This window comes from Onychomys torridus, chromosome 22 (assembly GCF_903995425.1).
Source record: "Onychomys torridus chromosome 22, mOncTor1.1, whole genome shotgun sequence".
Classification (NCBI taxonomy): domain Eukaryota; kingdom Metazoa; phylum Chordata; class Mammalia; order Rodentia; family Cricetidae; genus Onychomys; species Onychomys torridus.
The window spans coordinates 31,547,680-31,574,944 of record NC_050464.1 but is presented as its reverse complement, the minus strand read 5'-3'; the positions used below and the strand labels follow the sequence as shown (position 1 = coordinate 31,574,944).

The 27,265-nt window shown below is 43.3% G+C and overlaps 1 protein-coding gene and 1 pseudogene across 8 annotated transcripts in view; one reads left to right on the top strand and one right to left on the bottom strand.

The window, feature by feature from the left end:
• The window catches only part of Hectd4 (HECT domain E3 ubiquitin protein ligase 4), a 177,548-nt gene that overhangs the window by 19,062 nt on the left and 131,221 nt on the right, over positions 1–27,265 (top strand). For all 8 annotated transcript variants that reach the window (XM_036171561.1, XM_036171562.1, XM_036171557.1 and 5 more), the window contains exons 2-3: positions 22,121–22,638; positions 27,119–27,208. In XM_036171561.1, the coding sequence (XP_036027454.1) occupies positions 22,121–22,638; positions 27,119–27,208 (608 nt within the window). The remainder of the gene's footprint in view (positions 1–22,120; positions 22,639–27,118; positions 27,209–27,265) is intronic.
• On the bottom strand, positions 11,094–11,363 carry LOC118572154 (annotated as a pseudogene).

The following is a 27,265-nucleotide window of genomic DNA, read 5'->3' as shown; positions in this document are numbered from 1 at the left end:
TATGCTTGTGGAATTGTGGTGTAGGGGATTCGAGGATTGGCAGATGCAGATGTCTAGGCTCAACAGCCAGACAGCCCAGTCTTAAAGAAAAACAAATGGTGGATGGTGTTTGACTTCTAGCCTCTACACACATGCATCTACAAGTGCACCTGAATAACACCTGAATAACACACACACACACACACACACACACACTGGGGTGGGGTGGGGAAGAAGCAAGCTGAGTGTCTGGAGAGAGAGCTCATGTGCTAAGAGCACTGATTACGCTTCCAGAAGACCTGGATTTGATTCCCAGCACCCACATGGTGGCTACCAACCATTTGTAACTTTTGTTCTAGGGAATTCAACACCTTCTGACTTCCACAAGCACCAGGGATTCATATGGTGCACAGACATATGTACAGGTAAAACATCCATACCATAAAAATGAACAAGAAAGGAGGGGGGAGGGAGGGAGGGGAGAGAGAGAGAGAACACAAGCTTAAGCCGAGCAAGCCACAAGGAGCAAGAGCCAGTAAGCAGCATTCTCCATTGTTTCTGCTTTAATTCCTGCCACCAGGTTCCTGCCTTGCTTGAGTTCCTGCTTTGGCTTGTAAGCTAAATAAATATTCTCCTCCTCAAGTTGCTTTTTGTTTTTTGTTTTTTTGTTTTGATTTGTTTTTTTCCAGATGGTTTCTTTGGGTAGCTCTGGCTGTCCTGTAACTCACTCTGTAGATCAGGCTGGCCTAGAACTCACAGGGATCCTCATGCTTCTGCCTCCCAAATGTTGGGATTAAAGGCATGTACCACCACTGCTGGATGAAATAAATCTTTTTAAAAAATATTTTTTGAGTGTTTTATGTGTGTTGGTGTTTTACCTGAATATATATCTGTGTACCATATGCATCCCTGATACTGTGGAGGCCAGAAGAGGTTTACAGATCCCCTGAAACTGGAGTTACAGATGGTTGTGAGATGTCATGTGTGTGCTAGGTCCTTTGGGAGAGCAACTAGTGCTCTTAATCTCTAAGCCATCTCTCCACACCACCATCCCCCCCACCCTTTTTTTTTTCAGACAGAGCCTATGGAGTACTGGCTGGCCTGGAACTCATTATATAGACTTGAATTCACAGAGATCCACCTGCCTCTGCCTCCTAAGTGCAGGGATCAAAGGTGTGCACTACCATGCCCAGCATAGTACTTCTTTAAAAAAAAAAAAAAAGGAGCCTGGTGGCGTACGTCTTTAATCTCAGCATTCGGAAGGCAGAGCCAAGTGAATCTCTGAGTTCCAGGCCTAACCAGCCTGGTCTACAGAATGAGATCCAGGACAGGCACCAAAACTACACGGAGAAACCCTGTCTCAAAACAAACAAACAAAAGGGAACTATAATACATATACATATTATGTTTTGGTTCCTATTAATCATAGCATTTAGTATGCCATTGTACTCTTCTTAGCAAGATTCACAGCACCTGGCTTTATCTATGAGTATTATGTATATGATGGCAGGACTTAGCTGTTACCTTCTGAGTAAGAGGGAACAAGGTTCCCTGGGGCCTTTGTCAGGTGCTTGTCAGCAGCTTTGGAAAGCTGATAGCTGCAGTCCAATGATAGCCGTAGTACAGTTGAGGCTTGTTTCTTTTCGGATCAGTGTCCTGCCAGTTGAGATGCCCCTTTTAGTTTTAGCAGTTCTTTGATAGTCTTTGGGATTATAGTGGTCTTGTCTTTCCTTGTATTTTAGTCAAATCAAATTGTAGTTGAGTTTATCTGTGACAATAAAAATAGACTGAGTGGCTGTTAACAGATTGTGATGCTGACCAGTGGAGGGATAGACTTCATTCTCCTCAGGGTCACACAGGAGATGTCAGTGACTACGCCAGATGACCTCCTAACCAACTTCTTGAGAAGCAGTTAAGGTTACAATGCCTTTTGCTGTGTTTCATCTTGGTAAATTAAACAAACAACAAAAAATACTTATTTGGTGGGGCAGTAGGAGCGCACGCCTTTAATCTTATCTCTTGGGAGGCAGAGGCAAGAGGATCTCTGTAAGTTCGAGGCCAGCCTGGTCTACAGAACTAGTTCCAGGACAGACTCCAAAGCTACACAGAGAAACCCTGTCTCAAAAAACAAACAAAAAATCCAGTATGTATCTGTTCTGCAGTCATTGAAATCAAAGGAGGGAACACATCATGGAAAAATGTGAAAGACAGATTAACAACTACTATTTCTTTTTTCTTTTAAGGATTTGTTTATTTTTCTTTATGTGTATGAGTTTTTGCCTTTATGTATGTATGTGTATCAGGTGTCAGATCCCTTGGGATTGGAGTTATAGATAGTTGTGAGCATATACATTGATGCTGGGAATTAAACCTGGGTCCTCTGGTAAAGCAGCCAGTGCTCATATGCTAGTCTTCAGTAATGTCATGAGAGATATTGTAAAAATAAAACCATCAGTAAGTGGGTTACTAATGTATTGTACAACTCAGAGATGGGTATAGATTTGTGGAAATGTCCATCAGCTTAGAAAGGTACCTGTCTAGACAGAGTCATCTGCCTCTGGGTGCTCCTGAGATTATAAGGCTGTATGTGCATCCCTGCACTTGTAGAATTTTGCCTCCTAAGTGCACATAAGCACTGTTTACTCATGCCGTTGCTAAGTAGATGTACTGACATCCTTAGCAAATGTAAGCTTATGTTCATCAACATAGAATTCCCAGGAATGTTATGCTATGTCATGAGTTGTTCACAAACACACTAAGTTAACTAACACCTTTCATTTTTATCCCCTTGCCCTTTCTACCAATTAACTGATTGAGACAGGCTCTTATGTAGCCCAGGCTGGCCTCAAGCTCACTATTTATTTAGCTGACGATAACCTTGAACTTGTGATCTTCCTTTACTTCCCAGGTACTGGAGTACAGGTGCACACCACAATTACCCCATTTTGTGGTGCTGGGGATCAAGTCCAGGGCTCCATGCATGCTAAGGCAAGCACTCTACCAGCTGACCCACCGCAAGGCACCCTTTTCTGTTTACTTGAGTAAACAGAACTATGAAATCCTCTGTATCTATCCAGCCACTAGCAATGGTATATAGACAGAGCTAGAGTTTTCTAAAATGGTTTTTGGCGTATCTGCTTCAGTAGTCTTCTTTCCTAAAGTACTCATTCGGTTTTTCACTATTAAAAGATTATTTAAATTGCTTAGCTAGAAAGCTCTCCATATTGTGAGTCATGTTTTGGAGACAGCAGGAGGAAGCTGGCTGTGCCCTTTTCCTTATCTGTGTCCTGGCAGGCAGCAGGCGAGAACCTTACTCAGCCCTGTGTTTTTGGAGAGCCTGATAGTGTCCAGCCACACTTCTGACTGGATAACTGGCCCTGGAGCCCTCTCCCCTTCCTGCACCAAGAGCTTTCTTCTTGCTTATGCTTGGAAACAGGAGATTTGAATTCTGTCTGAAACTGATACGGCAGATTGGGAAGGGCAGCAAGGGCTGGCCATCTGATGCCTCTACACAGACACACAGGTGCCTGCTTAAGGTTTGCTATCAGATTCATTCCCTAACCCGAAAGACTAACTTTTTCTTTTACTCTGCCTTGAAAGTGGCTTACACAAATGAAAAGATGCTAGTGTTACCCCAGTGAAGTATAGGGGCTCCGTCCCTTTAAAGAACTCCTGTTCTAAAGTGAGGCATGGTGGTGAGGTGTATAACTATAATCTAAGCACTCTAGCCTGGCCTATATGAGACTTCATGTCAAATAAAAAGCAAATTCTTATGTTAATATAGTTTACATATCAGTATCAAAGAAAACAAGCCAAATGAATCACTCTTCCTATAGACTAGGAAACAAGGTATCCAGTGACCCAGCCTAGTGCACATTTTGAATGGAGGTGACTTCTTTGCCATTTTCATTCTCCCAGATTTCTACCATGAAAGCATTCTTCCTTAGGCCCTAAATGTCTACTGACCCCTACTTCCTATTTGGTTTAATTTACCGAACTAGTCATGTTACCCAGTTAACCAGAAGAACTAACTAGTATCTTACTAAGAGACCTGGGACAAAGAACAGTCTGCTATAGGGCCACAGGTTAGATCATGGACAGAGCAGCCTGGGTGTACACAGTGAGGGTTGAGAGGGTGTCTTAAAGAATGGATTCATAGAGCAGGGTGGTGATGGCGTACACCTTTAATCCCAGCCCTCAGGGAGGCAGAGGCAGGCGGATTCTCTGTGAGTTCCAGGCCAGCCTGGTCTACAAAGTGAGTTCCAGGACAGCCAGAGCTGTAACAAAAGAAATACTGTCTTCAAAAACCAAGGGAAAAAAAAAAGGATTCATCATCTAAGAATGAATGCTAACATGTAATCCTTATAAGGACATAATAGATTAAGGTGGTCCTGTTTCACTTCGTGGGCTCCTGGGCAGCATTAGCATGTATCTTTGAGAAAGAAAACCAAAATAGATGCTTTGGACTTCCTAAAAGCAAATCCTTGAGTCTGTGACTGTGTAGGCACAAGAGAGCACAACAGCTGTGCTGTACAATTCAGCGAAGCCAAAGTTGGAGGAACTATAGGAAATAGCATTTTCTCTTATTGTTTGTTTGTTTATTGTGTGTGTGTATAGGTGTATGCATGCTATGTCATATGTGTGGAGGTCAGAGGAAAACTTTCAGCACCTAGTTCTCTCCTGCCTAGTAGGTCCAGGGGATAAGACTCAGATCATCAGGCCTGGCTGAGCCATCATCTCATTGACCCTGAACATTTTTTGGTAACCTGCTATTTTCTGTAGAAATTCTTATTGTCTTCATTGTTTGGGTATACTATAAGGATATCATGTTTATTTCAGGTCATGTAGTTGTCACCCCCTCCTAAGGCCTCTCACTCTGTAGACCAGGCTGGCCTTGAATTCAGAGATCCGCCTGCCTCTTCTAAACACGGGGAAAGGCATGTGCCACCACTACCCGGCTTAGGCTTTGAATTTTAAGAAGACATTTTATGCAAAAATAAAAAGTACTATATTCTTACTACCAGTAACCTTTCCAAAATTATAATAAGTTTCAGAAATATAAAATTATTCAAGATATTTCCAACTTTCCTTATTGCATCTTTGGAATTAAGTAGAAAGCAACACATTCAGAGCTCTCCTTTGCCATCCATCAGCTCTTGCCAGAAATAAAATCTTCCCACACCTGCTCACCTGTTTTTGCTTTACAACATCCAGGAGCTGTTTCTAGGAAAAGGTTGAAATGAAGAACAATGTATTTCCTGCTGACCACCATATTTGTACTGTCATAGTGACACTCTGGGCCAATTTCTTTTGCCATCTGTTCTCAGCATGTAAAAGTTGGGACTCATACATCAACAAGCAAAGCAAAGCTGTGTGTTTTCCTCTGATTTCATTACCAAAAGCAAGGCTTCTGTTTGCCAGTTAGACTACCAGAGAGTGACTTGATATCATAAGCAGAACTTTAACATTATCTTGAAGTGTTTCTGTGTTTCTCCGTGTATAGTTTTTAAAGGAATAGAAATTTTATTTTGTTTTATAACATACCTTATTTAGCAGATGTCATAGTCTTGTGATTTTCCTATGATAACATCCTCTTGTAGAATATTAGTTAAAGATGTGTCATATTTGTTTATGCTATGGAGTATTTGTTTGATGCAAAGATGTGTTGTATTCTTTTATGTTGCATTTATTTAACTCTGTGAAGCTGTGTTACTGTGCCTGTCTAAAACACCTGATGGTCTAATAAAGCGCTGAACAGCTAATAGCAAGGTAGGAGAAAGGATAGGTGGGGCTGGCAGGCAGAGAGAGTAAATAGAAGAAGAGATCTGGAAACAAGAGATCTAGGAGCAAGAGAAGCAAGAGGACTCCAGAGGCCAGCTACCCTGCTACACAGCCAGCCTTGAAGTAAGAAGTAAAGAAGGGCATATAGGGTAAAGATAAAAGCCCAGAGGCAAAAGGAAGATGGGATAATTTAAGAAAAGCTGACTAGAAACAAGCCAAGCTAAGGCCAGGCATTTGTAAGAACAAATAAGCCTACTTGTGATTTATTTGGGAGCTGGGTGGTGGGCACCCCCAAGAGTAAAGAACAAAGAGTAAAGAGTAAAAACAACCAACAACATCCTTTCCATTCCTATTTAGAGGTAATCTGTGCTTATTACGTGCATGAAAATGGATATTAAAAGTTAGCCATAATCTCTCTACTGTTGGCAGTTTTGACCCTGCTTCTTTTTTCTCCCTCTTATATATACACACAGTGTATATATACATATACACATTTATATAAACATAATTGTTTAAATTTTTGATTGAAACAGGATTTTGCTTTACATAGTGTTTCACTGAGTAAGTTTTTGGCCTGCAGTTCTGTTTGACACATCAGGTGCCTCACAGAGGCCAGACGAAGGGCATATTAAAGTCCGGTTGGTGAGATGTGTTTCTCTTCACCAGAAAATTGGTCAGTGCTTACCAGGCAAAGGTGATTTACACCTTTAATTCCAGCACTCGGGAGACAGAGGCAGGTGGATCTCTATGAGTTTGAGGCCAGTCTGGTTGACAGAGCTCCAGAGTTCCAGGACAGCCAGGGCTACACAAGAAACCCTATCTCAAAAACAAAACAACAAACCAAACCAACTAAACAAAAACAGCCAGTGCTTTATTCTGCCTCTACACTTAATGCTGGGGTCACAGCTCTTGAGTTAAACAAGTTTGTACCAGTCATTTTTTTTCTGTGCTGTAGTGATTTGACTAAATATAAAATTTATTATTTTTAAAGATTTATTTACTTGGGTTTTTTGGGTTTTTTTTTGAGCTGAGGATTGAACCCAGGGCCTTGTGCTTGCTAGGCAAGTGCTCTACCACTGAGCTAAATCCCCAACCCTGGTTTTGGTTTTTAATACAGAGTTTCTTTTTGTAGCAGCCCTAGCTGTCCTGGAACTCACTCTGTAGACCAGGATGGCCTCAAACTCACAGAGATCTGCCTGCCTCTGCCTCCCAAGTGCTGAGATTAAAGGTGTGTGCCACCGCGGCCTGGCAATAGATTTATTTACTTTTATGAGTATGAGTGTTTTGCGTACATGTGTGTCTGTGCAGTGTGTGTATGCCTAGTATTTGTGAAGGCTATGAGAAGGTGTCAGATCCCCTGGAACAGGAGTCACAGATAGTTGTAAGCTGCCATATGGGTGCTTGGAATTGAACCCAGATCGTCTGGAAGAGCAGCCAGTGCTCTTAACCACTGAGCCATCTCTCTAGACTCCTAAATATCAAATTTAAAAAGATTTTCTTCTACCTGCAGTTAGAATGCTTGGTCTTTAAAATGTTCAACTTTTGCAGGGCGGTGGTGGCATTTGCCTTTAATCCCAGCTCTCAGGAGGCAGAGTCAGTTGGATCTCTGTGAGTTTGAGGCCAGCCTGGGCTACAGAGTGAGTTCCAGGAAAGGCACTAAAGCTATACAGAGAAACCCTGTCTTGAAAAAACAAACAAACAAACAAAACAAACAAACAAAAAGTTCAATCTCTGTACAAATTCACCACATCTCAGCATTTCTTTCATGGCCTATCATCTCTGTGGCCTGTTTAACTAACAAGAGAGCTCTTTCTTGGGGTGGGGCTTGTAGATGTAACCGGCTTGTTAAATAAGAAACACAGAACCGATTGCAGAGTTAAAAACCACGAGGTCAGAGCAAGAGCGGAAAACCTTACCCTTCACTGCTTCTGCGGTTCTTCTTCTCTGCAAGAGACCTACTTCTCTGCGTCCTGTCTATTTAAAAACTTTCTGTTCTCCTCTCTTGTTGGTTGTAAACCCAGCCACATGACCTCCTCGTCACTGCCTGTTTGTACAGACCTCCAGGTCTTCTATGGTTGGTATTGAGATTAAAGGCGTGTGTCTGCCATGCTGGCTGTGTCCTTGAACACACAGAGATCCGCCTAGCTCTGCCTCCCAAGTACTGGGATTAAAGGCGTGCCCCACTACTACTCAGCTTCTGCTCTGGCTTGCTCTGACTTCCTGCCTGGCCACTGGCCAATCAGAACTTTATTTAGACAGAGCGATATCCACAGCAGGGGCTCAAACACAGCATCATACTTATTGTCCTATCACTCATCACTCATATAAATGGAATGTGTTTATAGGTTCATCTGGCAAGCAGTTGGCATGAGAGCAAACACAGCTTGGGACAGCATACTGTCCTTATGTTATAAGTCAGCAGTTCTCACCACCTGCCATGGTCTCTGCTCTGAGCATCACTGCTTTAGGGGCCAGAGTGATGCTTTCCTTCTCACTCCATTGGAGGTAAGGAAGCTTATGTAAAGAGTCCAGTGTGTGCTCCATGAACATTGTTGGTCAGCAGGAGGAAAGCAAGCTAGTTCCTCCACTTTACTTACCTTAGTCCCTATTCCAGACTCTTGGCTTTATTTTTTTTAAATGATTATTTATGTATTTATGTATGTGTTTATTTATTTATTTTTGAGGCATGGTTTCTCTACATAGCTTCAGTGATCCTAGTTCTCACTATGTAGACCAGGCTGGTATCAAACTCATAAAGATCCATCTGCTTCTCTGTCTTCCGAGTGCTGGGGGATTAAAGGCATGCACCACCATACCCAGCTCTCTTGGTTTTCTTTATTCTTTTGTTTTTTTTTTCCCTTGAGTTCTGCAGGGTCTTGCTATATAGTTCAGGTTGTCCTGAATCTCTTGATCCTGTCTCAGCCTCCTGAGTTTTGGAATCACAGGCATATTCTACCATGGCAAGCTCAGAAATAAATATTTTCTACAATAAATTTATGTATTTGTAGAAAAAGAAACAATAAGAATAGTTACAATTCAGTATTAGTGCCCTTGTAGGTATGTAAATATGTATGTGTGTGTGTGTGTGTATACACACACATATGTATAAAGTTTGAGTGGCAGTAGAGGTTGGGCAGGTGTCTCAAGTTGTATCTGGTGACAATTACTATGGTGTGACAGAGGCCTCTAGTGGAAACCATCAGGGATGTAGCCTTCCAACAAGTTCCCTGGATGCTGCTTATGAAGCTCCTGTAGGAAATATGTGGGTTGTTTCAGAATGTGAGCTCTGGGCTCAGAGACTGGGCATTAGTTTGATTCAAACCAGCATCCCTGTCTGTAAAGTAGGAGAGCAGTCCTCATTACCCACCTCATTCTATAGTTCTCCAGAAGAAGACCTGGAGTGTGGTGACTTCTTACTGTAGCTTTGGGCTTCTAGTCACTGGTGAGTATTATTCTCTCCCCCATTACTAGCCTTGCTGTTAACTCCCTCTTTAAAATATACTTTGTGGGGGCTCAAGAGATAACTCAGCAGTTAAGAGCACTGGCTGCTCTTCCAGAGGACCTGGGTTCAATTCCTACCACTCACATGGTGGCTCACACCTGTCTGTAACTCCACTTCCAGAAGATCTGACACTCTCACACAGACACACATGCAGGCAAAACACCAATGCATATAACATAAAAAATCATTAACAAATACTTTGTACAATATGTACATGTGTTACTGTGCATGTTCATGTATGTGCCTAAGCATGTGCTGTGGCTCCTGTGTAGAGATGATCTCAGGTGTTGGTCCTCGCCTTCCACCTTGTTTGAGACAGGATCTCTCTTTTGCCACTGTGTATACCAGGCTAATCTACCCACAGGCTTCTGAGGATGCTCCTGTCTCTGTTTCCCATCTCACTGTGTAAGTGCTGAGTTTACAGGAGTTCACCTCCACATCCAGCCTCACTTGCATTCTAGAATCTGAACTCAGTTCTCTATGTTTACATTGCAAGCACTTGCACACCCAACTGTCTCCCAACTCTTTTCTTTTCTTCTTCTTGTTCTTCTTATTTTTGTTTTTGTGTTTGAGACAGGGTCTTGCTATGTAATTCTGGCTGTCCTGATACTCTATACAGCCCGTGTTGACCTCGAACTTGTGGCAGCCTTCTGCTTCCTCTGCCATATAGTGCTGGAATTACAAGTCTGTACCACCTTGTCCAATTTTCCTAGGGACTCTTGAGCCTTGCTTTGAAGCCCATTTAGGAAAGAGTGCTGTTTGCATTCTTTTCTTTATAGCATCTTACAAAAGTTTTACATGGTGCCTCAAGATGGTCTGTAGGTAAAGACCTACATTTGCTGCCAAGCCTGATGAGCTGGGTTCTGTCCTCAGGATCTGTGCGGTGGAGGTAAAGAATCCACTCCTGCAAGTTGTCCTCTGACTTCCACATAAGCATCGTGGCATGAACCCTTCCCACTATGTACAATAAATACATAAGCATAGTTTGGGTTTCTTTTTTTCTTGTTTGTTTTTGTTTTTTGAGATAGGGTTTCTCTGTAGAGCCCTGGCTGTCCTGGAACTTACTTATATAGACCAGGCTAGCCTTGAAATTACTGAAATCCACCTGCCTCTGCCTCCTGAGTGCTGGGATTAAAGGCATGCACCACTACTGCTCGGGTTGGTTTCTTTTTTTATTAAAACATGTTTATTATTGTTGTTGTTGTTTTGAGACAGAGTTTCTCTGTGTGTAGCCCTGGCTGTCCTGGAACTCACTTTGTAGACCAGGATGGCCTCAAACTCACAGAGATCCACCTGCCTCTGCCTCCTGAGTGCTGGGATTAAAGGCATGTGCCACTACCACCGGGCAACATGTTTATTTATGTGTATGAGTTTTTTTCTGTATGCATGTCTGTGCATCACATTTATGCCTGATGCCCACACAGGTCAGAAGAGGGTACCAGATCTGGAACCAGAACTGGAACTGAAGTTAGATATGTCTGTGAGTCACCGTGGGTGCTAGGAACAGAATCTGGTCCTCTGCAAGAACAAGGGCTTTTTACCACTGAGCCAACTCTGCAGCTCTCCCTTTTTTATTAAAAACTTTTTATTTTTTTAAAAAAAAAAAAAAAAAAGGATCTTATACTATGAAGCCTTGGCTGGCCTGGAACTATATAGACCAGGCTGGCCTTGAAGTCACAGAGATCTGCTTCCTTAGTGCTTGGATTAAAAGTGTGCCCCATTGTGCCTGGCTGAATATTTGGTGTATTCATCCTGTATCCTTTTTTTTTTTTTTTTTTAATCCAAAATGTGTTTATTGGGATGGTTCCCACTCATCTTGAATCAGGTATTTTCAGTACTGCTTCCTCCTGAAGGAGCATCCTTCTGTCAGTGTGCTTTTCCGCCTGTGGGCTGACAGAGGACAGTGGAGCAGCCAACACACCAGACTACCGTTTGTGCATGGCTAAAGACCGTGGTGATCTTATTGCATCCTGGGCATTTCACATCCATAAGGTAGGATTAGGGGCTCTGCACCAGGCACTTTTTCTTGTGTTTCCTCTTTTCCTCTTCTGGAGAGGGATGAAGGAGATCCTTTTCGAGAGGCATGTTCTCGTAGGGAGGTCGTCACCGCCGGAAAGCTGTATCATTTCTTAATAGTTTGCAAAATAGTTTGTAACTCAGAAGTGAAGTTAAAAGCAGCATCAAAAAGATATATTTTGGCCGGGAGGCGATGGCACACACTTTTAATCGCAGCACTCAGGAGGCAGAGGCAGGCAGATCTCTGTGAGTTCAAGGCCAGCCTGGTCTACAGCGTGAGTTCCAGCGCTACACAGAGAAACCCTGTCTCAACTCCCCCCCCCCCCCCAAAAAAAGACATATTTTGGTTGGAGTGGTGACTCAGAGGATAAGATACACACACACACACACACACACACACACCACTCACAGCACACATAAAGATGGGGGCTGCATGGTTCAGGAACTAAGCGTACTTGCTTCCTGCTCTTGCAGAGGACCTGTATTTGGTTACCTACCCACATGGCTAACAGCCTATATGACTCCAGTTCAGGGAATCCAGTGCCCTTTTCTTGCTTCTGCAGGCACTCCCGTACATATATGGTTCAGCTGTTAAGAGCACTTGCTGTTCTTGCAGAGGACTTGGGTTTGATTCCTATCACCTATATGACAGCTAATAGCTAGCTGTACCTCTGGTTCCATGGGGGTCTGATGCCCTCTTCTGGCCTCCAGAGGCATAAGGCACACACATGGTACACATACATACATGCAGACAAAACACTCATACACATTAAAAAAATAGAAATACATAAATTTTTGGGTCTGGAGACTGGGCTCAGTGGTTAAGAGCACTTGCTGCTCTTATAGAAGATCAGTTTTGTCTCTCTGCACCCACATAATGGCTCACAACTGTCTATAACTATAGTTCCAGGAGGCTTGCTATCCTCCTCTGGTCTGTGTGGACACTGCATGCATGTGGTGCACAGAAAAATGTGCAGACAAAACACATATAAAATAAAAATAACCTTTTTTTTTTTAAAAAAAGAAGAGACATTTTGTGTATTTTACTCTTATTAATTTATGAAACTTTAAAAAAACTTAAATTAGCTGGGCAGTGGCGGTGCACGCCTTTAATCCCAGCACTTGGGAGGCAGAGCCAGGTGGATCTCTGTGAGTTCAATGCCAGCCTGGTCTACAGATCGAGATCCAGAACAGGCACCAAAGCTACACAGAGAATCCCTGTCTCAAAAAACCAAAAAAACCCAAAACAACAACAACAACAAAACCCCACCTTAAATTATTCTATTGTGTATGTACACACATGTCAGAGGATAACTTTTGAGAGTTTGGTTCTCTTTCCATGCTGCATTTTGAGGATCTGACTTAAGTTGTCAGCCTTCATGGCAAGTGCTTATCCACTAAGTCATCTTGCTGGCCTGTATTGATAAGACTTTTTAGAAACATGAAATTATGCTTTCCATATAAGACCATAGGAATTGGGTTTTTTCCTCTGATCACAGATGGGGCCAGGACCAGTAGCTGAGGAGATAGTTAACAGTGAAGCTACAGACCATGAGCCAGTGTGACGGAGAATGTCTGCCTCTGGGCTGGTAGAACCGTTATTTTGTGTGAGCAATGTTTGGTGTGTTGATTTCACTAGAAGTTTCTGGATTTTCCCTCGTTTTGCAAAGAAGGGAGTTGAAGAAGACCTAAGGAATATGTATTGTGTTCTCTTGGTGGCTTCTCCTTGAGCTTTTTGTTCATGGTTCCCCTCCCCCAACAGCATTAAGTCTCAGCTCAGGTACGTTTAATTTTAGCCAGTCAGTTTTCTGAACATTTGTTCTTTGCAGACTGAAGCGACAGATGGATTTGAATTCTAAAGTGAAGTCTTTCAATTGTGAAGAAATAACCAGAAATGCTAGACAGGTTTCCAGGCAGTTGTAGTTAGGCACAGCTGTGAGTAGAGATTGAGATGGCACAAACTCATGGCATGAGACAGGCAGCATTTCCCCACGTTTCTTAGAGGTCCTTGGTTGGGTGCTATGGTCACCTGGGGTCTTTATTGAGTCATATTTTTGCCTGACACAGCCTAGCAGTTAGAAGACACGGTGTAGATCCCTGAACGTCTCTGATCTCATAGTCATCCATGGATGCACTCATTCTGGGTCCCTTGTTCAAGTTAGAGCCTAAGGAGGAAGCTGGGGCAAGAGCTGGAGTCTCAGAGAAGTGCAGGGCTGGTGTGCATTTGGAACGGTGTCTAGTTTTGTTCATTGCTCTTCTGTTATTTGCTCTGGTCAAGGGGGTAGATGTGTGTACTGCTGGGTATCACTGTTAGTCCTTTGCTCATTCAGTATCTATCAAATATTGGCACCTAATGTGTCAGGTTCTCTGGTATTTATACAATGACAAAATGTGAGATGATTTTGAATAATCTTTTCAGTAATACTAGCAAGTGCTGTTGAGTGACTGCCTTGCACCAGGTGCTGTGCATTAGTACTGAAAAACCATTCCCAAAAAGCGTCCTCCTTCCCCCAGTCTCTGTCTCTCTGTGTAGTTCTGGCTGTCCAGGAACTCACTCTGTAGACCAAGCTGGCTTTGGAACTCATCTATCCACCTGCCTCTTCCTTCCAAGTGCTGGGATTAAAGATGTGTGCCACCAAGTAGTTTTTAGTACCTGATACATAAAGGTAAATGAATCTGGACTATCATCCTCAAGGACCTTATAATCTGCCCAAATTCTCCTGGTGCCTAACAGTTATCTCTATATCTTGTATGCAAATGCGGTTAGTATGTCTCCTGTGTGAATGTCTGAGGCGTGAAGTTTCACTGAGGTGTTCTGTATCATATTTCATGTAAGATGGCAGCAGCTGGCCTTCTTGCATGCACTCTTTCAGGTGGTCAATACAGACCAGAGTTCCCTATCTTAGCACCGTTGCTATTTTGGTCAGATCATTCTTGATTGCAGGGCTGGCCTGTACATTGTGGGATATTTACTCAGTTGGTGGTCTCTGTCTGTTAGGTGCTGGTAGCACCTCTGTCCTTGTAATCACCAAAAATGGCTGTCTCTAGGCCTGGCCAGCTGTCTCCTTAGCTCCAGTCTCCCTTACCCCTCCTTTCTTCTGTAGGTTCTACTCTTCCCTCTAGAAAGCAGGTGGCCCCTTCTAGAGGTAGAGAGAGCATAGCAACACCCCAAGCCTGCTCTTTATACCTTATGCTGGGCATATTCTCATTATATGGGGTTCAGTTATGTCTCGAATAATTCTCAGCAATGAACTCAGTGACCGCATTCTACTTTCCAGGCTGGGCTAATAGCTAGCTAGTACAGACTACAATGTTTTTATTGTTATCATATACCACAAAGTGTGTATATGGCAGACACACACACACACACACACACACACACACACACACGTCATGTATGCATGGTATCATCTGTATATGTGTGTTTGGATTTCCTTTTGAAGAAAAAGTTGCTTATTTTTCTGTGGTGCTTATTCTACATTTAAAGAAGTAGAGCCCAGCATAGTGGAGCTCACCTTTAATCCCAGCATTTGGGAGTTAGAGGCAGGCAGATCTCTGATTTGAGGACAGCACAGTCTACAGAGTGAGTTCCAGGCCAACCAGAGCTACAAACTGAGACCTTGTCTTTTTTTTTTAAACAGGGTTTCTCTGTGTAGCTTTGGAGCCTGTCCTGGAACTCGCTCTATAGACGAGGCTGGCCTCAAACTCACAGAGATCCACCTGCCTCTGCCTCCCAAGTACTGGGATTAAAGGTGTGCGCCACCACTGCCCAGCTTGAGATCCTGTCGTAAAATAACAAAGATGTAGGTCCTCACCAGTACCTTCTACAGTCCAGCCTTCCCTCTTCCTCAGAAACACTGCCTTGAATTTTACGTTTCTTTTTTCTTTATTGTTTCATCATGTTATGCACAAACCCCTACATAACAGAGAGCTGAGTTTTGTGTGTTTCTGAGGTTTCCTTGTATTAATAGTCTGCCATTTGACTTTTGGGGCTGTTTTTGGCTTCCTGTGTTATGATCCTTCTATGTTGTGTATTTATGTTATTTTTCCATGCTGCATGTCTCTGTTTGCATGACTTAGGATAGTATAACCAATATTATCAACAGTGGGGCTGTGACTGCCCTTGTGCATGTGATCTGACTCCATGTATAAGCATCACTTTGGGAAATTACTTAGGAGTGGACTGTTGGCTTGAAGGCTAGCTGCATATTGCATGCTGAACAGTGACCTCTTAAGATAAAAGATCCAACCCTGAGGCACAGGCCTGTAATCCCAGCTACTTGAAAGGGAGAGGCATGAGGGCTGCAAGTTCAAGGGTGATAGGGTGGGTTCAAGTCCAGCTTAGGCAACTTGGTGAAATCCCCCAGCCCCTGCCTTTCCTATTATTATTATTATTATTATTATTATTATTATTATTATTATTATTGAAAATCATCTAAGGTATCCAAAGTTGGTTTTGAACTTGCTATATAACCAAGGCTGGCCTTAAACTCATGATTCTCCTGCCTCCATCTCTCAAGTACAAGAATTATATGTGTGACACATCATACCTGGCTCTGAGACCTTGTCTCAAAATAAAAATGAATAAAATGGGTTTGGGGATGCAGCTTGATGGTAGATTGCTTACCTAGCATGTGTGAGGCTTTAGGTTCTGCCCTGAATTCCTGAGTACTAGAGGGAAGGTCCTGGTCCTTGGACCTGTGACTGTTTCTTCATAAGGAAAAGGAGTCATTGCAGCTTCGGGAGGCTCTAGATACGATCAGGTGCTTACAAGAGGAGGCAGAGGGAGATTACCTGCCAAGAGAAAGGAGTGCAGAGATTTTAGCCCCAGGATAGTGAACTGGGACTCTAACCTCCAGAATTATACAAGAATATCTGTTGTCTTAAACTGTATTTGTGGTGATTTGTTATAGCAGCTATAAGGAATCAGTAAAGTGCATTTTCTTTACTTGAAACATTTTTGTAACAGGGTTTCAATAAGTAACCCTGGCTGGCCTGGAACTTGCTATGTAGAACATACTGGCCTTGACTCTCAGAGATCTACTTCTGACTCCTAAATGCTACAGCTTTTTTGTTTGTTTGTTTTTGCTTTTATTTTTTGAGATGGGGTTTTGTCAGTTATTCTTATTGTTTTGGCAAAAATATTTTCTTCAAATGGGCTAGTATTTCTTTCTTTTCTTGGTGCTAAGGATGGAACATAGGGCCTTGCTCTATCCCAGTGCTCTGTCATTGAGCCATCCTCCCACCCCTATAGTCTTTTCCAAAGAAGTATGGAAATAACCTATACTTCTGTGAAAAGAGGTTCAGCATCATTAGTGGCCAGAGAAATGTAGATCAAACCAAGGGAGATGCCCCTGCACATCGATGGCATGGCTCTGCTCTAAAAGGAGGAGATAAAGGGAGTTAGCAGCTGTATGAGGAAGTGCAGTGTGAAATGGTGTAGCCATCTTAGATGACAGTTTAGTAGGTCCCCCAGATGGTGACATGATCAGTTCTAGTCTTAGGGTAAAAACATGGTGAATGAAAGCATGTCTGCACAACCTGCATGTGGATGTTCATGGCAGCATTCTTCATTAGTGCTAACATGGCCGTCTCCTGATGAAAGAGTACATAGACATAGGTCAGTACAGGATAAAGGAGTGAGAGCTGATGCATGGCAACAGCATGAACCTTGAAAACAGATGCTAAGGAAGACAGGCAGACCAGCCGCCAAACACCATGCATAGTTTGATTCCATTTAGATGAAATGGCAGGAACAAATAGCTCTCTAGAGATAGAGATTAAAGTAGGTTTTTCCAGGGCTGGATCATTTGGAAAATGGGAAGTAATTATATTAGATACGTTGTTTCTTGAGGTTGATGAAATGTTCTAAAATGTGAATATACTAAAAGCCATGGTGGAGGGGGGGGGTAGGGAAAGGGGTAGATTTTATGATATGTGAGTTAAATTACAGTAAGTCTTTAATAAAGGTTGTGTTAAAAAAAAAAAAAAAAAGACTACGTAGAATTACCTAGGGAGGCTGCTTTTTTTTTTTTCTCCCCCCAAATAGAGTTTCTCTGTGTAGCTTTACTTACTCTGGAACTTACTCTGTAGACCAGGCTGGCCTCGAACTCACAGAGATCTGCCTGCCTCTGCCTCCTGAGTGCTGGGATTAAAGGTGTGTACCACCACTACCTGGTTTAGGGAGCCTTCTTAAATACAGATTCCAGGGTCCCTGGGTAGACCTTCCAAACTGATTTGAGAAACAGATCTTTCTGTACAAGGGACTTTTGTAAAACAGATCCACACAAGGATAATTGTGTGAATTATTAGCCAAGTTTTTTATTGTGCTGTGCACCTTACTAACTTACTGTTGCTGATTCAGGGGCAGTAGAGACTGTCTTCCTCTTCACGATAGCCTTTCTGTTTCATGAAGGCGGCCCTCTCATCTCATTTCTTTTGCAGGCCATGCACTCCAACTTCTCTAATCATTTCTCCTGTGACATTTTTTGATAGTAGTTGGGTCATCCACTTCCATGCACTCTCTAGTTTCTTACGGGCATCTTAAAATGTGGTGCTTGAAACTAAACAAGATGGTCCAGCTGCAGATTAACCACTGCAAAGTATAAATGGGGTTGTTACCAGCCTTGGTTCTACACTGAAATTCTGATGCATTTGAAGATCATATTAGCTTTTTTTTGGGGGGGTGTTTTGAAGTAGGGTCTCTCTAGTAAGCCTTGAACTCACTCTGTAGCCAAACCTGACTTTGACCTCTTGATCCTGCTGCCTCCACCTCCCCAGTGCTGTGATTATAGATGTGAGCCACGATGTCTTGTGTGGCTGGGGTCCCTTAATGTGACTAAGTCCTCTGTCAGCAGCAGTTACTCATAGGAAGCTCTGGGAAAATCAGGTTCCAGAGGAAGCTGTACCCAAAGCCAAAGCCGAAAGATTAAGTAGCAAGTCAGGTTCATTCCAGTTTTGGCACCAATTAAAGGCTGAGTTAATGACGTGAGGTGGAATTTAATATCACAGGTACCAGGTATGTGAAGACCTTTTGAAAAGTAGGAGCCATTGAAAGTGAGTTTGAATGAACATGTTTCTAAGACTGAATGAACATGTTTCTAAGATGGGGTAAAGTTATGTAGCTTGAGAGTTGAATTCAGTTGATAAGTGATCTACTCTTGATTTAGGTTTCACTACTAGAGATGGAATTCCACCCTTCCATTCACTATTCATTCACTTGGTTCACAGGTCTTTTTGGTCTGCTTTGAACTCCTGAATATAGACCAGTTTGGCATGATTACCATCTGCATGACGTGAACAATGGTAGAGAAATCTGCAAACTAGATTAAGAATTCAGGTTCTCACTTAAAAACTGTATGAGGCTGTAAATCTAGCAGCTGATCTTTGAAACAGCCATGTGGATGGGTTCACTCGGTGACTCAGTTGACTTGGTTAATGGGACACAGTGTATAAAAAGATGGGGCTTGTCTCCCTAGTGCTGCACTGAGTCCCAGTTGTGATCGTCGTTTCTTTCCAGAGACTCTAGAATGTAATGTCCATTGCTGGTTCACAGCATGCAGCATCTGTAGTGGTTTTTCCCATTTTACTTCCTACCCTTTGCTACCCATGCAGCGGACAGGAGGTGGAACAGTTCCTATGGTGTTAGAGACGATTCTGTCAGGTGTCTCCTAAGTTTGCCATATGTCAATTTCTGTCACCATTTTGTTTGACTTCCAGTTATTTAAAGATACCATTAAGAAAAAAATCAGCTCTAATCATGGCTTAAGAAAAAATTGTCATCACTCCTTAAAAAAAGACTCTCTGTGTGTGTGTGTGTGTACACATACATGCATGCAGTTGCCCATGGAGGTTAGAGTGTCAGATTCCCTGGGATTAGAGTTTCAGGCAATTCTGAGTCACCTGATGTGGATGCTAGATACCAAGCCTGGGTCTTTACCAAGAGCAGTAAGCACAATTTACTGTTGAGCCATCTCTCCAGCCCAGTTTGTTTGTTTGTTTTTGAGAAAAGGTTTTATGTAGTCTAGGTTGGCCTTAATCTCACTATGTAACCAAGAATCACCTTGAATTCCTGATCTTCCTTTTGTATTCCAGTACTGGGATCACAGGTGTGTGTTACCATACCTGGAAATGTATGTAATTTTCCTTATTTTAACCATTGAGTTTTAGTCAAAACCAGATTTAACCTGCAAAGAATATTTTCCTCCCTTCTATTAGACCTTCCAGAATGACTGTTAGTTTAAAAATCCATACACATAAAAAAAAAATTGCATTTAGGTTGTGAGTTACTTTGGAAATCACTTCCTTAACTGGGGTCACTTAAGCATTTACCACTAAGGTACTTAGTGGCTATTATGATTAAGGATGGCAGGGAACTTCCCTTTTCTTTAAATAGCTTTCCTCTGTTTTAAAGAGAAAAATATTAATTTTCTAATGGCATTTTGATCAGGAGCAGTTACTGAGAGCAGTGATTTATATAAGGACCTAGACAAGTCATTCAGTATTCGTAAGTATAAGAATAGAGTGTCCCCAAAGCTGATTTACTAAAACCCAAAGGTAGGACGTCTGCAGGAAATGGCTTTGGGCCACGACCATGACCTTCAAACTCAAGGATCTGAAGTTGACAGTTGCTGCAGTGGAGATACTGAAATCTAATGGGCAACTCTGGATGCTGCCGAGTCACTAGACACAACTGTCATTAAAGTGCATAGATCATGTAATACTTGATTAATTATAACTCAGATTTGTGATTTCTTCCACCCGGTATGATGGCTATATAATCCACTTAGGGTATCTGAAGTAACTAGTAAAAAATTCAATACAGGCATTTTCTGAACTCAAGAATCAAAAAGCAACTCAGTACCATTAAATAGCAAATTATTCTTATTAGAAATCTCCAACATTGTTTCTGAAATACACTGATAAGCATGAAAGAGTCTGTAGTTAACTCCAAACTATAAATATAATATATAAACAATAACATTTAATAACAATATAAGCTGAAACTATAATTTTAACATAAGCAATAAATATAATAAAACTATACAATATGTTGTATATTTATCTAAAATTCTATTACAAGAACTCTAGTTACATTGTTAGCTCTGACTTGAAAGATAACTATTCTAGAGCCAGGCGGTGGTGGTGCACACCTTTAATTCTAGCACTCGGGAGGCAGAGGCAGGTGGATCACTATGAGTTCAAGGCCAGCCTGGTCTACAGAGAGCTCCAGGACAACTAGGATGACACAGAGAAACCCTGTCTCAGAAGAAAGGAGGAAAGGAAGAAGCTCAAACTATAAGTATGAGTTAAATACCCTGAGTTGTTATAAGTGTTAAGTCTCTAACTCCCATTACCAAGTGGATTGTCAAAAACAAATGTGATCTTTATTCTTCAAGCCTAGAACGCCCACTATTGACTGCCTGGCTGTTAACTTTTGTTTGGTCTTGAGGTGCACTCTGTTCTTATTGTTGCCTACCATTTACTTGTCTGTGTTGTGATAAAGACTCATCCAGTTCTTATGTGTCCAATATTTACCATTATTTTCTTGCCAAAATGTGTGGTTCTCAGAGGTGTCCTCTAGATCTTCAACAAAGAAAGAGCCAGCGCTCTCAAGACAAGAAAGCAAAGGAGTTCAGGATGCAGAGCTCACACAAGCATGCTAGAGTGGCTGGGCCTGGCCCTGGGGAAAATCAGATGGGAAAGGCTTGGAGAAAAGCAATGTTTCTACATCTTAGATCTCTGTACCATGCCTTTATGATCTGAGTACCCCCTCATGCTCTCTTCCTTGAACATCCTGCCCCAGCCTCCTCTGAGTGCTGGGATTATTGGCCAACACTGCTGACCAAATATATATATATATATATATATATACACACACACACATACACACACACACACACACACATACATATATGTATACATACATACATATATACATACATATATATATTTGGTGCTGAGAATTGTACCAAAACAGGTTAAGCATGTACTCTGAGCCATTGTCCTGGGTGCTCTATTCTGGATTTTAGAAGGACCATTACCAGAAAAGCCTGGAACGGGGATTTCCATTGGTGAAGAACTAACTTTACAGGTCATATTTTCTCTTTGGTTGGAATGGAAATAATTTTTGCTGTGGACTATTTTTACTTTTTATAATTATTTTTTATTTTTCTTTATGTGTGTCTGTGGGGTGTGTGTGTGTGTGTGTGTGTGTCTGTGGTGTGTGTGTGTGTGTGTGTGTGTGTTTGGGGACAGAGGTTGACATCAAGTGTCTTCCTTGATTGCTCTTAGCCTTTTATATTGAGGCAAGGCCTCTTAGTTGAACTCAGAACTTAATGATTTAGCTAGTTTAGCTAGCCAGCTTGTTCCAATGGTTCCTCTATAGATGTATCCCAAGCACTCTAAGAGTACGGGTGGGCTGCCATGACTGCCTAGCATTTACTTGTATGGTGGGGGTCCAAACTGATATTCTCATTCTCTCTCTCTCTCTCTCTCTCCTCTCTCCTCTCTCCTCTCTCCTCTCTCCTCTCTCCTCTCTCCTCTCTCCTCTCTCCTCTCTCTCACACACACACTCACACACTCACACACTCACACACAGATAGATAGACAAGCACTTTATCCACTGACCTGTTTCCTTAGCCCCTTGTTTTGTTGTTTTCAGAAGGCATTGCTCTGTAGCCCCGGCTGTGGATCTTATGTAATTCTTGAGAGCTGGAATTAAAGGTGTGATCCATCATGCCCGGCACTCTGGACCCTTTGTAGAGTCTTCTGGGCACATTGGCTTCCATAATGACTGGTGAAGGCAGTACATACCCACTTCTCTATTGTATTTTTCTATAGATTTTAACATTTGAGACCAAGAACCCAACGGAGTTAGCAGAACGTTTGCGCGCTGTTTGTGGCAATCAGAGCAATGCATATGCCCGCCTGCTGGAATACCGCCTGAATGCCTTGCGTGGACTGTGGAATGCCCAGCGCCAGCTGGCCCTGGAGGAGCAGCATGAAAGGGAAGGCTCGGGTGATGAAGAAACGTTGGCCCTGCTCAAGCGCCAGGGCTTGCTGCAGCAACCCGAGCAAGCGCCCTTCACATCCCGGGTGGGCCTCCTGTTGGTCTTCCCCCTTATTCAGTCCCAGAGTAGAACAGACCCCTCCCTCTGTAACATAACCGCTGAGGTGCTATTGAACTGCCTGCGTGACTGTCAGCCTCTGAGCTTGACCAAGGAGCCTGCTGACTGTCTCAATGGGATAGAAACCTTGCTGTGCTCTTGGCTAGAGGAGACCTCGGACACAGGCCGACACATCCCACACAAGCAGAAGGAGAACGCTGCCGCTGCCCTGGTGGCTTTGGCATGTGCTAGGTAAGGAAACTGACACCACGTGCCACTTGGCACCCCTCTGCCTCCTCACTTGCACTGGGTGTGTTTCATGGGTATCTCAGCATGTGCTTCTGTGTTCTGTGTTGAATGTCATAGCTTTGGGCATACTTGGTGAGTCCAGCTTTTGGTGTTCTGCTCTGCTGTCATTAGGACAGCTAGGAGCAGCAGCCTGGGCTGTAGCTGATTACTCCCAAGGGGCTCGTCTTCCACATCAGCAGAGGGTGCTGCGTCTGTGTTTCTCCCATAAGGAGAGGCAAAATGTTGTAGAGATGTTAATTTTTTAAAAACGTCCGTCAGTAAAGGAGTCTCTTAGCAAATTACAGGATCTCACCTGGTCACAAGGTAAGTCATAGATTGTATTTCTGGACTCCCATTTATATATTTTTAATATTTTACACTTATTTATTGTGTATGTGAGGTATGTGTGTATGACATAGTGTGAGTGTGGAGGTCAGAGGACAGCTTGCAGGACTCAGTTCTCTTCTTCCACCATGTAGGTTCTGGGATGGAATTTAGGTCATCAGGATGGCAGTGAGTACCCCTGCCTGCTGAGCCATCTCAGCCGCCCTGGGCCTTACTTTAACCGAAGGATATCTTGGTGTGTGTAAAGATGTAGTAGCATGTTATCTTCTGTGCTGATGTGCTCAACATGCTGTCACTAGGAGACAGACTTGGAGTTGTCCCTCCCCATCCCACAGGGTCCTGCTGCAGTGCCCAGGCTGGTCTGCAGCTTGTAACTCTACAATAGCACATCTGACCTCACATGTGAGGAGGTAGTTCACTGCTTTGTTCCTCTCTGAGTGCACTGGCGGGGACCCGTTTCAACCATGTCCTTCCTGTCCAGTGTCACTCACTTGTCTTTCTTCCTCAGGTTTTTTTTGGGGGGAGGGGCAGGGTGTGATCATCCTTTTTTAACCAGGCATATGTGGGGAAACTCTCCCTGAAGGAAGATTGTTCTTTGCAGCTTCAAAATTGACCTTCAGTTGACTGCCTCTCCAGTTATTTTTAAGGCAGGGTAGCATCATCCTACACTGTCAGCTCCTTTGCCTGGAGCAGACTACTGTCATAGGTCCGTCCCAGTTCCTGAAGACTGCAGCTGATTTTGCACTCTGGCACGAGCTTCATTCTGGAGACATTGGCTGATACAGAAAGAAGATTCTTTGTAAGGGCTTCAGATTAGATTGACTGATTTTTTTTTTTCTGCATATGCAAAAAGCAATTTTGAGACTTAAATAGATTTATTGTCAATATAAAAGTTCCATTTTGAGAAAATTCCCACTTAGTGCTATCTTTAGGCAGGATGCTGGGAATAATCAACCTTTTAGTTTTGAGCATTTCGTTATTAAACATTGGATCATTAAACTCACTTTTTAATTATGAACCAAAATTCATTTCAACTGCAAATACTTATTAAAATTGTGTGTGTTAGAGATTCCAAATTCTATTTGGCACAAAAATGAAAATTCTTCCTCCAACACTTCCTCCTCCCCCTGCTTTCCCTCTTTTTCTTTAATTAGGTTTACTTACAAGAGCAAGGGTAAGGGGTTATTTATAGGAGCATGGGTACTTTACCAATGGCTAAATCTCTCTCCCACAGCAACCGTTAACTGCCTCAGAAAGGGCGAGGCCTCCTGAGCCCCTCCCCACTCCATCACACAATGTGGATGGCTCCGTCTTGTGTAGGTCTCCTACAGGTAGTGAACAGCTGCTGTGACTTTATGACCACAGTCATGTCACCCAGAAGACATCATTTCACAGCACTCCATTCTTTCCCAGCTCTGTCTTTGTACCTCTCTGCCAAGAATTCCCTGAGCCTTGGAGGGATAATGGTCATGCCCCATTTAGGGTTGAACATCCAGCAGTCACTTGTGCTCAGTACTGTGCCCGTGATGAGTACTGAACTGATATCCATTGCAGAGTGGCAGTGGTCTGCCAAAGTTGGTAGCAGCATTAAGCTATGAGCATAAACAGAAATAGTTAGGAGACAAGTTGACGGGCACAACTTGTTCATAACAAGACCACTGTAGTAACTTTCCCACTAGCCACAGGCTTTTGGCCGGGTTTACGTACCAGGTGTGAACTCCCTGAATGGCTGTTTACTCTCCCCCTCCAGGAGTCGTGCCATTATTGCCTGGCTGGTCAGTAGGGTGTTGTTCAGAGCTGAGTGAGACTGTGCTGGCCTTTCTCTCCCAGCAGCCCGCCTGGTGCCTTCCAGCACCATGAAAGCCAGCCGGCAGTGGGGAGTTTGCAGTTCCTCCTGCCCAGGGTGGGGTGGGGAGAGGGCTTTTTTTGGGGGGGTGTCTAATGTTATTACTTTATTAAATAACTAACATTTTCTTTTTATTTTGTCTTCAGCCTTTTGAGATAGGGCCCCTATGTAATCCAACCCCTATGTAAGCCAAGGCAGGTCTTGATTCTCCCGTCTCAGCTGTGTTCACAGGCCTTAGCTATCACACCTGGCTTATAAGTAATACTTGTCTAACCTCTCTCTGGAATGTAGGAGTCTTGCTAACTCTTAGACCATAGAGATTCGGGTCTCTAATTTCATGGAGCTGATAGTTGAGTGGTCCAGGGGTGATTCATTTTACAAATCTTCATGCTCACGGATTTTATGCCAGGATCTGGTTAAGAAACAGGGGTGAGTAGGCAGAGTCCCTAAACTCTCAGAAGTTCTATGAGAGTGAGGAGGGCAGCCACATACATGTAACAGATAATTTCAGAGAGTGACACCAGCAGAGACAAAGAAGGCAGGGTTGGTGTGTGTGTGTGTGTGTGTGTGTGTGTGTGTGTGTGTGTGTGTGTGTGTTTGTTTGTTTGAAGATTTATTTATTTAATGTACTTTGGGGTTTTGCCTTGCATGTATGTCCGTATGAGGGTGTCAGATTTTCTGGAATTGGAGTTACAGACAGTTGTGAACTGCCACATGGTTGTTGGGAATTGAACCCGGGTCCTTTGGAAGAGCAGCCAGTGCTCCTAACCACTTGAGCCATCTCTCCAGCCCCAGGATTGGTGTTTTTAAAAAATGTTTTTAGATTTATTTATTTTATGTCTGTGTACCACATGTGTGCCTGGTGCCTGCAGAGGCCAGAAGGCAGCATTGGATTCCCAGTGGCTGTAAGTCACCATGTGGGTGCTGAACTCAGGTCCTCTGCAAGAGCAGCAAGTGCTCTTAACTGCTGAGACACCTCTCCAGGCCCCAAACAGGATGTTTTGGTAGAGGATAGCTAAGTGGAGGTGGGGCAGGATTGGCTGGCTACCTGGCATTTGAACTGAAGACTGGGGGATGAGAAAGAGCTAGTACAAGAGCCAGCAGCAGAGAGCTCCAGAGCAGAGGGGCAGCAGGCAGCAAAGAGGGGTCATTGGACTGTCGTGGAAGACTGGAAGGGACAGGGGGTGAGATTGGTCTAACCTAGATCATATAGGTGCTGGGAGCCATGGAAGGGCCTTACATATTCCTCTTAAAATGTGACTAAGACCAGCAGGCTGGAATGCTGTTGAGTTCTCCAGTGCTCTACATTCTCCAAATGTTGTGCTGTGTCCCTTTGTGTGATTTAGTGCTTTCCTAGGGAGTTGTGCTTGTTGAGCAGATGCAGGGGGAAGAATCCACAGGACTTAGGTGACAGGACAGATTGTGCAGTTGTGAATGGCAGTGCCCAGTTTCAGTGTCCATGTCTGCAGGCTACAGGAGGTGCCTTTATACTGTGCTTCCTCTCTGTTTCCCACCTTATCCTGTTCTTTGAATGTGAGAGATAGCGCAAGGAGCGAATCAAAAGGAAGCCCAAACCTTCTAGGTCTTGTGATAGGCACTCCACTTCTGCTGAGCTTAGGCAAAAGAGACCTGCCAATTAAAGCCTGCCTAAAAGAAGAGAGCAGCAAGCAAGTCAGCTCATCAGGTCCAGGTGGCCATTAGTTTGGGCAGGGTCTGGTGAGTTACACCTGGCCTGCTGCCAGGTAGGTCGTGTACATCTTCAGAGTACCTTCTTTTCGATCCTGCTGATGTCCCAGACTTCCCAGAGCCTCCTGCTTTGGGAACCATGAGGAAGTCAGTGCAAGTGAGATGCTGTGTAAAGTGGATGAATGTAACAAAGACTTCAAGATCAAGTTTGGAAACACTGTTAGGCTTGAGGCTCACCCTATGACGTCTTTCCTGAGGATCAGGTGGTAAGGTGATGGAAACTGTCAATACACGACCCCCCAAGTGCCTGGTTCTTGAGCCTTGTGCTTTTGATTTTGTGTCAGTGGGAATGTGAGAAGATCTCCCTGGTCAGAATTGTGTTGGCCCTAACTCACCTTCTACCAGAGCCATGGGTAAGATGGCTGAAGTTTGTACATTTTCTGACCTGTAGAAGCAGATAGACCTATCTTGGAGCCTTCCGCTGTGGTTAATAAAATGAACAGTGGCTGCCTAACTTGCTTGGTTTTCATTGTGGGTGGCTTCTCCATCCCTTCCTTTTCTCTCTAGGGGATCATTGAAGACTTTTGTCCACACAGTCCATCTGCTGCAGAGACAGACTGAGCTGGGCTCCCTGCCTGTCGCTGATGTTTTATATAGGTGAGCCGTCCTTTTCGATCTTTGTCCTTCTAAACAAGATTTGTGCATGGATGCTCT